This window comes from Podarcis tiliguerta (assembly GCF_965153285.1).
Source record: "Podarcis tiliguerta genome assembly, chromosome: 1".
Classification (NCBI taxonomy): domain Eukaryota; kingdom Metazoa; phylum Chordata; class Lepidosauria; order Squamata; family Lacertidae; genus Podarcis; species Podarcis tiliguerta.
The window spans coordinates 7,714,634-7,728,633 of record NC_139534.1 but is presented as its reverse complement, the minus strand read 5'-3'; the positions used below and the strand labels follow the sequence as shown (position 1 = coordinate 7,728,633).

Below are 14,000 nucleotides of genomic sequence, written 5' to 3'. Positions count from 1 at the left end.
CGAAAGCATGTCAAGTGCAAGTAGATAAATAGGTACCGCTCTGGTGGGAAGGTAAACAGTGTTTCCGTGTGCTGCTCTGGTTCGCCAGAAGCGGCTTAGTCTAGCTGGCCACATGACCCGGAAGCTGTACGCCGGCTCCCTCGGCCAATAAAGCAAGATGAGTGCCGCAACCCCAGAGTCGGTCACGACTAGACCTAATGGTCAGGGGTCCCTTTACCTTATGTATGACTGTAGTTGGTTTGGAGGCCCTGTGTTTTATTGATTGCTCCCCAAATCTTGACTGTTGTTATTGTTGCTGTTGAATATGGTGGTACCTCGGGTTAAGAACTTAATTCGTTCTGGAGGTCTGTTCTTAACCTGAAACTGTTCTTAACCTGAAGCACCACTTTAGCTAATGGGGCCTCCCGTTGCCGCTGCACCGCCGGAGCACGATTTCTGTTCTCATCCTGAAGCAAAGTTCTTAACCCGAGGTAATATTTCTGGGTTAGCGGAGTCTTTAACCTGAAGCATATGTAACCTAAAGCATATGTAACCCGAGGTACCACTGCACAGTGGTACTTTGGGTTAAGTACTTAATTCGTTCTGGAAGTCCGTTCTTAACCTGAAACTTTTCTTAACCTGAAGCACCACTTTAGCTAATGGGGTCTCTCGCTGCCACTGCACCGCCAGAGCACGATTTCTCTTCTCATCTTGAAGCAAAGTTCTTAACCTGAAGCACTATTTCTGGGTTAGTGGAGTATGTAACCTGAAGCGTATGTAACCTGAAACATATGTAACCTGAAGCGTATGTAACCCGAGGTACCACTGTACTTTGTGTGTTGCTGGGCTGAGCTGTGGTATGAATACTAGTTTTGGGGACCCTTCTGCATATTAATTTCCATATGCCTGTGCAACCGTTTGTTGTTGAGAATCGGCTTCTCTGCAGTAGGAGAGATGTGAGGATATAGCCAGTGTGTAACCTAGCTCTGTAGCAAATCGATGATAAAATCTGGCTTTCCTTCTGCGCGTAAACTGTCAATCAGCAGATTTTTAAAATCTTAATGTTTCAATTAGAATTGGGGGGTGGGGAGTCTAAATCATGCCTTCTGCTGGTTTTGAGGTTTGTTGACAAATATGGAAAGCACATACAAATAATCAAAATAGTCGGAAGATCAAGCAGATGGCTTTGTCTTACCAGTGCTAATAGCATCACCACCAAAAACAACAACTTCACATTCCCGAAATGCACCCAGTGTCTGAAGGCCTTTTTTTAAAAAAAACATAGTACCTAACAAAAACACACAATAAATGACAAACCATGTGTCTACCATGGAGTTCACTGGGGTTATGTCATGGTAAGTTGGCATAGGGTTGCAGGCGAATAGTCCTATTCAGTGCTCTTTTTTCTGGGGGGTACGCAGGGGTACGCATACCCCTAAACATTTTGTGAATCTTAGGTTTGGCCTCATTGAAGGGCAATATTTCAATAGGCAGCATCTTAAAAAGCAGAGACATCACCTTGCCAACAAAGGTCCGTATAGTAAAAGCTATGGTTTTCCCAGTAGTGATGTATGGAAGTGAGAGCTGGACCATAAAGAAGGCTGATCGCCGAAGAATTGATGCTTTTGAATTATGGTGCTGGAGGACACTCTTGAGAGTCCCATGGACTGCAAGAAGATCAAACCTATCCACCCTGAAGGAAATCAGCCCTGAGTGCTCCCTGGAAGGATAGATCCTGAAGCTGAGGCTCCAATACTTTGGCCACCTCATGAGAAGAGAAGACTCCCTGGAAAAGACCCTGATGCTGGGAAAGATGGAGGGCACAAGGAGAAGGGGACGACAGAGGACGAGATGGTTGGATAGTGTTCTTGAAGCTACCAGCATGAGTTTGACCAAACTGCGGGTGGCAGTGGAAGACAGAAGTGCCTGGCGTGCTCTGGTCCATGGGGTCACGAAGAGTTGTAAACAACTAAACGACTAAACAACAACAACAACATTTCAATAGGAGTTATTGGGTGGTGATTTGTTGCAAATCAATTTGGTGGTGATATGCAATAAATGACAAACCATGTATCTACTGTGGAGTTCACTGTGGTTACGTCCTGGTAAGTGGACACAGGGTTGCAGGCTAATAGTCCTATTCAGTGCTCTTTTTTCTGGGGGGTACGCAGGGGTACGCATACCCCTAAACATTTTGTGAATCTTAAGTTTGGCCTCATTCAGGGGCAATATTTCAGTAGGAGTAGGAAAACGAGAGTACCCCTAAACATTTTTAAAGGGGAAAAAAAGCACTGGTCCTATTGTGGGAGCTGCTGCATGGATACAGCATTTGTGAGGTTTGGTTTCAGGTTCCTAGTGCTGATGTGAGGATACATATATCATCACCTCATGTCATCATGAGGACATCCCCCCCTCCTCACTCAGCGCTTGCAGAGCAGCAGCTATCACCATTCCATAGAGAAACCAGATAAGGGATGACTCTCCTCCTTTTTTTGGAGAGGATTCTTGATTATAGATTGGCAGCAGTTTCAAGTCTGCATTAGCTTGGTGGGGGTGGGTGTTCCTTCCACATGCTGTACTTTAGATCTAATGGTAAGTAGCTAGTGCATTTTGTTCCTTTACTCTGAGACCAGTGTCTGATTGTCCCTAATGAGCACTTCCAGATTGTATGGCAGGAAATTTAGTACTTCCTTAAAAAGGTACTTAAGTCTCAGCACACTCTCCTCGATGATTTCTGGACGGCCAAGGCTGTACGTTGTCGTCCCTCTTGCCTGCACCACCACACCAAACCTGTTTGCAAAGTGAATTTGCTCGCTTATCGCTATTACTCATTTTCAAGAAGGATCCTTAGGATTCCAGAGAGTGCCCCGTGGCCATCAATTGCCCAGTCCCCAAACTAAAGCAAGGTTGTCTGCCTGAATGAGGCCTGTCATTTAGCAGCAGGGCATCCTTCCAGAGTAGCAGGAGCAGCTTCATGTTGACTCTTGATGGCAGGTAATGCAGACTTCCTGAACTTAACTACTAGTGTTGCAGAATTGAAGCAGTTAGGTCATTTTAGATTCTGGACTTAAGGGTCTTAGTGAGGTCAGGGTGGGACTTTTCCCCATGGTTATGTGCATTACTCTGGTAACTTCCAAATCTTGCAAGCCAGCTCTGCTGCATTTGGTGCTCATTCTACTGTGGGGGTACCTGGACGTCTGCCCCAAAGTGTTGTCCTGCTGTCTCCTATCCTTTCTAGAGAGCTAGTGGGGTGTGAGAGCCAGCGGGGTGTAGTGGTTAAGAGCGGTGGACTCGTAATCTGGTGAACCGGGTTCGCTTCCCCGCTCCTCCACATGCAGCTGCTGGGTGACCTTGGACTAGCCACACTTCTCTGAAGTCTCTCAGCCCCACTCACCTCACAGAGTGTTTGTTGTGGGCGAGGAAGGGGAAAAGGGGATTGTTAGCCGCTTTGAGACTCCTTTGGGTAGTGATAAAGCAGGATATCAAATCCAAACTCTTCTTCTTCTTTCTAGTAGCTTCCCATCTTGAGTGTGCCACTCAACTGAGGGCCATCCCTTGTAACGTAGAGCAGACTGCCCTTCTTCACCCTTCAGGGACATACCTTTTAGGCCCCTATCCTGGCTGGTGGGTTGGGAGGGAGGAAGAGAGCTGTATCTAATGCTGGGAGATGCTTGCTACTCCAAAGGGTGACCTCTTCTGTCTCTACAGGCTCAGAGCCCAAGTCCTGGGCGGGGATACTTCCTGCTATTGACCAAGCCCGCAATTTCAGAAGATAAATCTCTTAGCGGAGTGTGTGGATTTAACCTATAGATAGAGAGTATATTTGCCTCAGGCATTTGTTTCTGGAGTGAAGCCTGATTAACTCCCAGAAAGGACTGAAATGAGGACTGCTCTGTCGGCCAGCCTTTCTGGTAGCACATTGAGTCCCTGCAAGTTTGTTTAGAGTGGTTGTTTGGCATTGTGTGTCTTGCAGGAAAAGGAATGAGTCACATGAGATTTGTTTCTTGTCCAGCAAGCTATTTTCCCTTTCAACTCTTGATTTGCAGATAGAGGATCTTGTGACAAAGCCAGAACCCTGGCAGTGTATCACTTTTCTTTCCTCCTCTGCCCCTTTGAGGAGCAGATTGGTAACATGCTGTTTTAAACAGGTCGACACAATGCAAATAAATACAGGAAGGGAGACTGGCCTTCTCCTGAAAATGATGTTATTGTGAGTGCAAAAGTGCTTACAGTATGTATTACATGTTAGTACAAATTGGAGGGGGGGACACGGGTGGCGCTGTGGGTTAAACCACAGAGCCAAGGACTTGCCGATCAGAAGGTCAGCGGTTCAAATCCCCGCAACGGGGTGAGCTCCCGTTGCTCGGTCCCTGCTCTTACCAACCTAGCAGTTCGAAAGCATGTCAAAGTGCAAGTAGATAAATAGGAACCGCTCCGGCGGGAAGGTAGACGGTGTTTCTGTGCGCTGCTCTGGTTCACCAGCAGGGGCTTAGTCATGCTGGCCACATGACCCGGAAGCTGTACGCTGGCTCCGTCGGCCAATAATGCGAGATGAGCGCCGCCCGCCCAGAGTCGGTCACGACTGGACCTAATGGTCAGGGGTCCCTTTACCTTTACCTTTACTACAAATTGGAGGGAGGGGGGGAGAGGTTTATGTCAGAGAGTCCACTAGACTGCATGGTATTCAGATGAACTGGAAAAAATATGCCAGCAAACTGGTCGTGTCTTCACACATGAAAATCCACAGTCTACTCCTTTATTCTGAGGAGAATACCCTCTTTTATCCTCTTGTCATGGATAGTAGAGGGAAATTGATTGATTGTGATCCCAGAAGCCTTCTCACTAGCACTTTGCTTAGTTTAAAATGAACTTTGTAATTATTGTTGCCTACACAGCTTGCCCAATAACCTTTGCTCCATGATTGAATTGTTGCCTGCAGTTTTGCGGAAATATTAAGCGAGAGGTTGAAAATATGAGTTATACCCACTCTCATATCAACCTTGATATAGCTAACCAGTCCTATAGGTTTTTCACCCTGTGCTTTATCTGCTAGTTGCTTTCTGTTATCTCAGTATTTTCTAATCAACACCTGCCAAAATGGTTGGTGAGATAATTTGTTCACCTGCATTTCACTTGTTTTATTGCTGTCTCTGGAAGTGTAAAGAAAGTGGTGCTTCAGGTTAAGAACAGTTTCAGGTTAAGAACGGGCCTCCGGAACGAATTAAGTACTTATCCCGAGGTACCACTTTATTAGCTTCTTAATGCAGCTTAGTCACACCCTCCACCCAGGATTGGATTGCACATAGGCCTTTTTCTCAAATAATTATATTGATACATTAGTGTCTGTACAATACCTGTTAAGGACACACACAAAATACAAGTGTATATGAGCAATCTTGCACATTCTGGTTAACACAAGGAACTTGGGGTTTGCTTAGCTGCTGGGATATGATAACTTATCTGTAAGAAGCATATGGCAACACTCTGCAAATCCATAACCCCACCATGGGCTTCCTTGAGAAATTTGTGGGAGACCACAGTGGTTGACAACATGATGAGCATTTGAACGTGGCCCAGGAAAGATCAGTTGTGTGCTTAGAGGCAGAGAACAAAGGCATGGCAAGGGAAGCGAGATCTTTATGATGAGGAGGAGATCTCTGCTCATCCAGGCCAGGACGGAAGTTTAGGGGAGCGCAGAGAAGAAATTTCCCCTCCTCTGTGCCAGGTCCCAGGCATTGAAGAGGCTCATATTAGGCTTGCTGTTGTCACATGATGGCGGCAGCACTGGCTCAGGATTCAGCAGATACTGTCTTCTCTTAAAAAGGTAAAGGACCCCTGACAGTTAAGTCCAGTCCCGAACGACTCTGGGGTTGCAGCACTCATCTCGCTTTATGGGCTGAGGGAGCTGGCATTTGTCCGCAGACAGTTTTTCTGGGTCATGTGGCCAGCATGACTAAGCCGCTTCTGGCGAAACCAGAGCAGCGCACGGAAACGCTGTTTACCTTCCCGCCGGAGTGATACCTATTTATCTACTTGCACTTTGACGTGCTTTCGAACTGCTAGGTTGGCAGGAGCAGGGACCAAGCAACAGGAGCTCACCTGGTAGTGGGGGTTCGAACCGCCGACCTTCCGATCGGCAAGTCCTAGGCTCAGTGGTTTAGACCACAGCGCCAACCCCAAAACCCCACACTCAGTTGGGGAGTTTTCACTGGCCACCATTATATTGGGATTAATTGTTATAACCTGCCTTGGCACTTGCAGGTGAAGGCTCAGCAATTTACTGAATAATTATACCACCCGGGATGTTGCCAGTGATAGCTTGGGTGATCCTCACCAGTGTGGCTGGCAGGGTAGGGCAGAGGGTGCCTCTTCTCCATCAAAACTCTTTCCAGAGCATTGGCAGATTAGGAGTTTTGGGTTGCTTTCTAAACTATAAACTTCTCTGCTGAAATCAAGCCTCAAAAATGAGCTCACTAGTTTCCTGCAGCAAGTTCTGAACATGCCTTTACAGCCACAGTGCTTGAAAATGTGATTTTTAAAATTTTATTTTTAATGAACAACAAGCTTCTATGGCGGATTATGAATGTTGCATGCAAAGATTCGGCAAAGACAAGCAGCTTGGATAATAAAGAAGGGGTGGGGAGCGATTTTTATAGATAAGTAAATAGCAAGGCCCAAAGATTTATGAACTGTGGGAAGAGCGAGAGATCTCTTTGGCTCTGTATGTTTTACAGATTATGATGGCTATAAAACTTTATTCATCACAATAGCTCATTGGGCATCTAAAACATTCAGATAATGAAATGTTTTGAATACAATGCGCAGAAGTGCAGATTGCTCAAAGTTTTGTTGCTTTCAAGCTATTTGGAAGAAACGAAGTGAATTCTGATCAGCATATACTGATCGCAGGAGGTGAAATAGCATGATAATTTATTAATTAGAATACAATGCTTTTTGCTTAATGTGTAAAGAAATACGTGTAAAGAAACATTTTATAGAGCTGTGACTGGCATGACAGATGAGATAAATCAACATGTTCAAAGTATAAGCCATCTGTAAAGTAGAACTATATTTCCATGGTAGATTTTTCTCTTAATTGTTTCTTGCTTTATTTTCTCCCCCCACTGACAGATACGATTTTATTGAGATTCGGGATGGAGACAGTGAATCAGCCGACCTTCTGGGCAAGCACTGTGGGAACATTGCTCCACCTACCATCACGTCATCAGGCCCTTCGCTCTATATTAAATTCACCTCAGACTATGCACGCCAAGGTGCCGGTTTCTCTCTACGCTATGAGATCTACAAGACAGGTCAGTACCTAACTGTTCAGGAAGACACCAAACTTCTTGATGCCCCTCAACCAAGTTGTTACATGTGCCTAGATTGAGCCAAGTTGTCTTCTCCTCGTTGTATGTTGATTGACAGAACTGGTGCCCAGTGGAACAGCTTCTAGGGCATGGTCTGAGGGCATATGATAAAGCAGCCTTGCTGAAGCTTAGCAGATCCAGTTCTGGTCAGCGCCTGGGTGGGTGGCTGCAGTGGAACCCTATGCACACTGCTGTCCAAACCACTGAGACTCTTGGGCTTGCTGATCAGAAGGTCGACGGTTTGAATCCCACAATGGGGTGATCTCCCGTTGCTCAGTCCCAGCTTCTGCCAACCTAGCAGTTCGAAAGCACACCAGTGCAAGTAGATAAATAGGTACCGCTGCAGCGGGAAGGTAAACAGTGTTGCCGTGTGCTCTGGTTTCCGTCACAGTAATCCGTTGCACCAGAAGCGGTTTAGTCATGCTGGCCACAAGACCCGGAAAAGCTGTCTGTAGACAAACGCCGGCTCCCTCGGCCTGAAAGCGAGATGATCGCTGCAACCCCCTGGTCGCCTTTTACTGGACTTAACCGTCCAGGGGTCCTTTAACTTTTCTACACTTACTTGAATATCCTGATGGAACAAGCTGTGGTTTTAATGTGTGGGGGGGGGGGACCAAAATATCCCCCCCCCACGTTTTTGTCCAGAATGATTTGCTTCCCTGGAAAAGCCCTAAAACATGTAACAGACTAAGGTAAAGGTAAAGGTACCCCTGCCCGTACGGGCCAGTCTTGACAGACTCTAGGGTTGTGCGCCCATCTCACTTAAGAGGCCGGGGGCCAGCGCTGTCCGGAGACACTTCCGGGTTACGTGGCCAGCGTGACATCGCTGCTCTGGAGAGCCAGCGCAGCACACGGAAACGCCGTTTACCTTCCTGCTAGTAAGCGGTCCCTATTTATCTACTTGCACCCAGGGTGCTTTCGAACTGCTAGGTTGGCAGGCGCTGGGACCGAGCAATGGGAGCGCACCCCGCCGCGGGGATTCGAACCGCCAACCTTTCGATCGGCAAGCCCTAGGCGCTGAGGCTTTTACTCACAGCGCCACCCGTGTCCCAAAAGGCACCCGGTATTCCCAGGCGGTCTCCCATCCAAGTACTAACCAGGCCTGACCCTGCTTAGCTTCCGAGATCAGACGAGATCGGGCGTGTTCAGGGTAGTATGGCCGTAGACAGACTAAGGTAGCTTTATTTAAATATATAATCTACTTTATAGTATCCTGGAAAGCATGAGTCATTCTTTGCTTTTCACTCAGCCCAGTGAGCTGCTAATGTAAACACAGAAAGGGAGTAAGACTTTTATTCATTTATTTTATGTGAAAATTTATAAACCGCTCAGTCATGAAATATCCGAGCGGTGAACAAACATGTACAGAATGGGGTACTTTGATCCTTTGTAGATTCACAGAGACAAAGTTTGAGAGTCCTTAAACTAGCCATATGGGCCATATCAGCACAGTCTATTTTAAGTTTCCCTCCTCTGTGCTACATCCTTTTCCCTTATCTGTTTCCACAACATTTCCAAGGATGTAAAATATTTTAGCAACGTGCGGTATTAACGATGTGTTTTTATTTTTTTACCATGGCATGGAAAGCAAGCTTCTTCATTAAATTATCCTGTATAGTCTAGAACTGCAAACAGTATATCTTTTCTCTGTGGCATATATTAAAAAGCTTGTTAAAGTCAAGGCTAAGTGAAAGTGGTCCTCTCTTAGATCTGCAGTGAGGTCTCTCCCTACCCTGCTCTGCTGTGAATATGTGATTCAAGCACAGATCAATAGCCTTGTGTTTTCTCTTTTCAAGAAGCCAAGGGTTTTGCAACTGGTTGTAACGCTGGCTGAAACGGGCTGCTGTTGGCAGTGCCATCGAGGGAGCAAGACGGGCGCCTCTTGAGCTCTGTATAAGAGGAACTATTCATCATGCCTTTCTAATACAAAACTATTCTTGGAGAAAGTGAAAAGCTAATCAGAGGCCTTTTTAAATGGGCTCTGTCTAAATATTTGTCAGATGGGTGGGTGTGGGGATGAGACTTTTGGAGAATTAAAAATAGTCTTGTGTTGTGCCTGCGAGCGTGGGTGAGGCGATGTTTTTAAGTGATCAAGGAGAGGCCTGGCTGTGTCTTGAAGAAGGATAGCGAGGGCTCTGGGTTGGCAGACATTCCGTTCCTAGCATCTTGCATGGGAGGTTTATGTCACAAGTAGAACATGAAGAAACTCTCTCACACAGAGAGAGAGAGATAAGGGGGGGGGGGCAAACAAGCTTCCTAATCTTACTCAGAAACCTTAACAAATGGTGGTAGCATAAATTCAGAGACACACAAGAGATTCCGCTGTGTGGTCCATACATAAAAAAAGGTAAAGGAACCCCTTACCATTAGGTCCAGTCGTGACCGATTCTGGGGTTGCGGCGCTCATCTCGCTTTATTGGCCAAGGGAGCTGGCGTACAGCTTCCGGGTCATGTGGCCAGCATGACTAAGCCGCTTCTGGTGAACCAGAGCAGCACACGGAAATGCTGTTTACCTTCCCGTCAGAGCGGTACCTATCTCCTTGCACTTTGATGTGCTTTCAAACTGCTAGGTTGGCAGGAGCAGGGACCGAGCAACGGGAGCTCACCCCGTCGCAGGGATTCAAACCGCTGACCTTCTGATCGGCAAGTCCTAGGCTCTGTGGTTTAACCCACAGCGCCACTAAACTGCAGCTAGTTCAGAATGAAACTTAAAGCTTCTGAGTTCCTCCTTTTGGCTGTGCCAGAGGAAGGAAGGGGAGTGCAATCAAGGCTCATTCATGTATTGATAATCCATAGTTTATTGTTAGGTGAGTATGCTCATGTGTGATGTTATAGTTCTGGGATCAGTTCTGTAGGTGTACCTGATACCTTTGCAAAACCCCTGGGTTATATATTTAAATACATTTCTTAATTGCATTTGTAACCTGCTCTTCATCCAACATGGACCATAAAGAAGGCTGATCGCCGAAGAATTGATGCTTTTGAATTATGATGCTGGAGGAGACTCTTGAGAGTCCTATGGACTGCAAGAAGATCCAACCTCTCCATTCTGAAGGAAATCAGCCCTGAGTGCTCACTGGAAGGACAGATCGTGAAGCTGAGGCTCCAAGACTTTGGCCACCTCATGAGAAGAGAAGACTCCCTGGAAAAGACCCTGATGTTGGGAAAGATGGAGGGCACAAGGAGAAGGGGACAGCAGAGGACGAGATGGTTGGACAGTGTTCTTGAAGCTACCAGCATGAGTTTGACCAAACTGCAGGAGGCAGTGGAAGACAGAAGTGCCTGGCGTGCTCTGGTCCATGGGGTCACGAAGAGTTGGACACGACTAAACAACAACAACTTCATCCAACAAGCTCAGTAGCATAAGTGATTGTTTCCTCCATTCATTCTCATGACAGCAATGAGATAGAGAGACCATCCCATTGCCAGCCGTTGAACTTGACAGATGAGTGAAGATTTGAACTTGGGCCTTCCTGGTCTTGTTTGAACTTGAGTTTCCCTTCCAACTCTAACCCATGAAGTTCAGGCTTGAGCACTGTTTTAAGTGCTGTAAATAGATTTTCCCATAAAGGCAATTGAGAAGATTCAACTACTGTAAATTGCTACTGTGCATTTCCTTGAAGATGTGAGTCAGCACATGCATATTCAACTAGTATTGTTACAGCTGCACTGGCCTTCGGGATGCTTCTGGGTTCAATTTGAGTAGTTGGCACTTAGCTAAGAAGTCATTGGGCCCTGCTGTATGCAAAGGGAAGATGATTGTGGAAAGGACTTTATACCACTAGTCCCAAGGCTGCGAAATGAACTCACCTCCCCAGATCTGCGGTTCCTTCCTCTTTATTAGCCTTATTGAGGGGAGGGGTGCAAAATGCATATTTTTTGTTCCATCTCCAGTTCAGCTGGCAAGTTTCATTTGTATTTGTTTTTCTGTTTGTGGACTGCTGTTCATGTTGTTTATTTATTGTCCCTGTGCACCGACTGGAGTGCTAGTGCATGAGTTTAATAAAACCAGCATGTCTGGACTTCTGGTTCGATTTGGGGAGGCTTCAACAATATCTTTTGTGACATGGAGAAATTCGCTGTTTGGTTTCTCCTGTATCAGCTGTGCCTCCTCCTCTGGAATGCAGCTCGCTGGGGGAAATGTTAGCATGGGCTGAGCTCTTGGCAGATTCCTCCACCGCAATTCCCATTTGCAGGAATTGCAGGAAATGGTTGTGTGGCTAGGAAGACGTGTGTCAGGGAACTGCCATCGGCAGGACAGGAGGTGCAAAGGCTCTCTGAGGCAGAGAGAGACGTAACAGCTGAAGAGGGAACCAGTAGGGGGCAAACAGGAACGTCAAGGGAAGGAGAGTCGGAGGAATGGCTCAGAGACGCTTCCAGCGAAAACAGTGGGGAGGTCTCAGGACCTCCTATAGGGACACCCGTTCCTCGCCGGAAACTGTCACGCAGAGAGTCCAGAAGACGTGTTTCCGTTAAGGAGCTTTTATGTTGGAAACGTTTCCGGAAGCAACCACTTTCGGATTCTGCTAGCGATTGACGCAGCCATGCTGGAGGGGCTCCGTCACAGGCAGAGGTTTGAGAACTTGTTCAAACTCTGAGGGACTTGCAGTTTACGCACAAGCAGCTCTTCATCCCATCACAACGTGGTATTGTGATTGTGGAACTTTTGGAAGCTGTCTTCATTTTGCACTCTTTGGCTAGTTAACTGATTAGTTTAACTGCTCAAAACTGCTTTTGGTCAGTTAAACAAAAGTGCATTCGAATCTTCAGGCACCAGAGTTCCATGTAAAATTACATTACTTTCAAAGTATTTGTAAAAAACTGTAAGGTGAAACATGCCCCTTCATGTAGCAGGTTCTGTCGTGAGGAAGTGGGTGCCTCATCAAAGATGGCGCCTTTGTCATGTATGCCTGCCATCGTCTAAAAATAGAGTGTTTGTTTCAAACTGTTTGTTTTATTTATATGCAAATTTATGCAGTTTTAATCAATACTTAATTAAAAACCCCTATGACTAATCAACCAAGATTTATTCAACTGGGTTCCAGCCCTAACACAAATATTGCTTCCTAGCGTTTGCAGATACATGTGTAGCTAATTGTATATTGAGGAAAACAAATGTGAACCAACTACAAAGAGAAGCTGGCAGGCTAGCGTTTTTAATGTTGTATTTCAAATTGTTCTAACCTGCCCTGGGACCTCAGGGTGAAAGGTCGGATAATAAATTAAAATAATAATAATAATATCCATTTCAATTATGTAGGTGCGAGAAACCCCCAGAACAACCTTTCCAGCTACTTATTTATTACACTTTAACCTTACTGTTAGTGGCTTATATCCTCATTGTTTCATGTTATACAGGTCCAGCCCTAGTTAGCTTTAGCAATAGAACTGAGTCATGTGGCTTCATAATGTCCTTTGGTCTCCTCCAATTACTTTTGGACTCCTTTGTTACATTTGCCAAGGGTGTTCTGCAGTTGATCAGGAAGGAAGGAAGGAGGAAAGGAAGTCTTTGCCGAGTCTCATTTTCCAAGAATTGTTCTGCTACTTTCCTCTCACCTAAGATTATGTCCAAAGTGCTTTTATGTCTGAAATAATGATGGAGCTGGTTTTCAACTTATCACCAGCTAAACATCACGATATACTGACATATCACAGTGTCTGAAATATGGATGGAGCTCAACATGGTTTGAAGCTCAACATCAAAAAAATGAAGATCATGGCCACTGGGCCCATCACCTCCTGGCAAATAGAAGGGGAAGAAGTGGAGGCAGTGAGAGATTTTACTTTCTTGGGCTCCATGATCACTGCAGATGGTGACAGCAGTCACAAAATTAAAAGACGCCTGCTTCCTGGGAGAAAAGCAATGACAAACCTAGACAGCATCTTAAAAAGCAGAGACATCACCTTGCCAACAAAGGTCCGTATAGTTAAAGCTATGGTTTTCCCAGTAGTGATGGACTATAAAGAAGGCTGATTGCCGAAGAATTGATGCTTTTGAATTATGGTGCTGGAGGAGACTCTTGAGAGTCCCATGGACTGCAAGGAGATCAAACATATCCATTCTGAAAAAAATCAGTCCTGAGTGCTCACTGGAATTACAGATCCTGAAGCTGAGACTCCAATACTTTGGCCACCACATGAGAAGAGAAGACTCCCTGGAAAAGACCCTGATGTTGGGAAAGATGGAGGGCACAAGGAGAAGGGGACGACAGAGGACGAGATGGTTGGACAGCGTTCTCGAAGTTCTCGAAGCCTCTCTTACATGGCGCAGAAAATCGTGTCTGCTCAGACGCCGAAATCGCAGGCGTGCGCAATCCGGTCCACGGAGGGATCTTCGCAGGACCAATCCGGCCCAGGCAAGATAAACCTTGCTGACCCCTGATATAGAGGCATTGGCTGGCTTTATAGTGTCCCCCACAATTTTGAGTCACAATATAATACTGCCAGATCAAAATGATGAAACCAATATCATTTTTTTAAAAAATATTTAATCGTTTTTTCAATACAAACAACAACCAAAAAAAAAAACATATACAACAAAAACCACAATAACACTAATAACACAATTTAATAATTCAGATTTGAGTACTGATATACCTCTAACTACACCTTTTTAACAATATTTCCCCACCTCTCCTCCCCCTGCTTCCC

At 45.7% G+C, this 14,000-nt stretch overlaps 1 protein-coding gene across 4 annotated transcripts in view; it reads left to right on the top strand.

Annotated features, from left to right (window-relative positions):
* NRP2 (neuropilin 2) overlaps positions 1-14,000 on the top strand; it is a 251,730-nt gene that overhangs the window by 82,070 nt on the left and 155,660 nt on the right. For all 4 annotated transcript variants that reach the window (XR_014502509.1, XM_083401223.1, XM_083401222.1 and 1 more), the window contains exon 3: positions 7,111-7,292. Coding sequence is in view for 3 of the 4 variants with exons in the window: in XM_083401223.1 (XP_083257349.1) it covers positions 7,111-7,292 (182 nt within the window). In the remaining variant the exon portion in view is untranslated. The remainder of the gene's footprint in view (positions 1-7,110; positions 7,293-14,000) is intronic.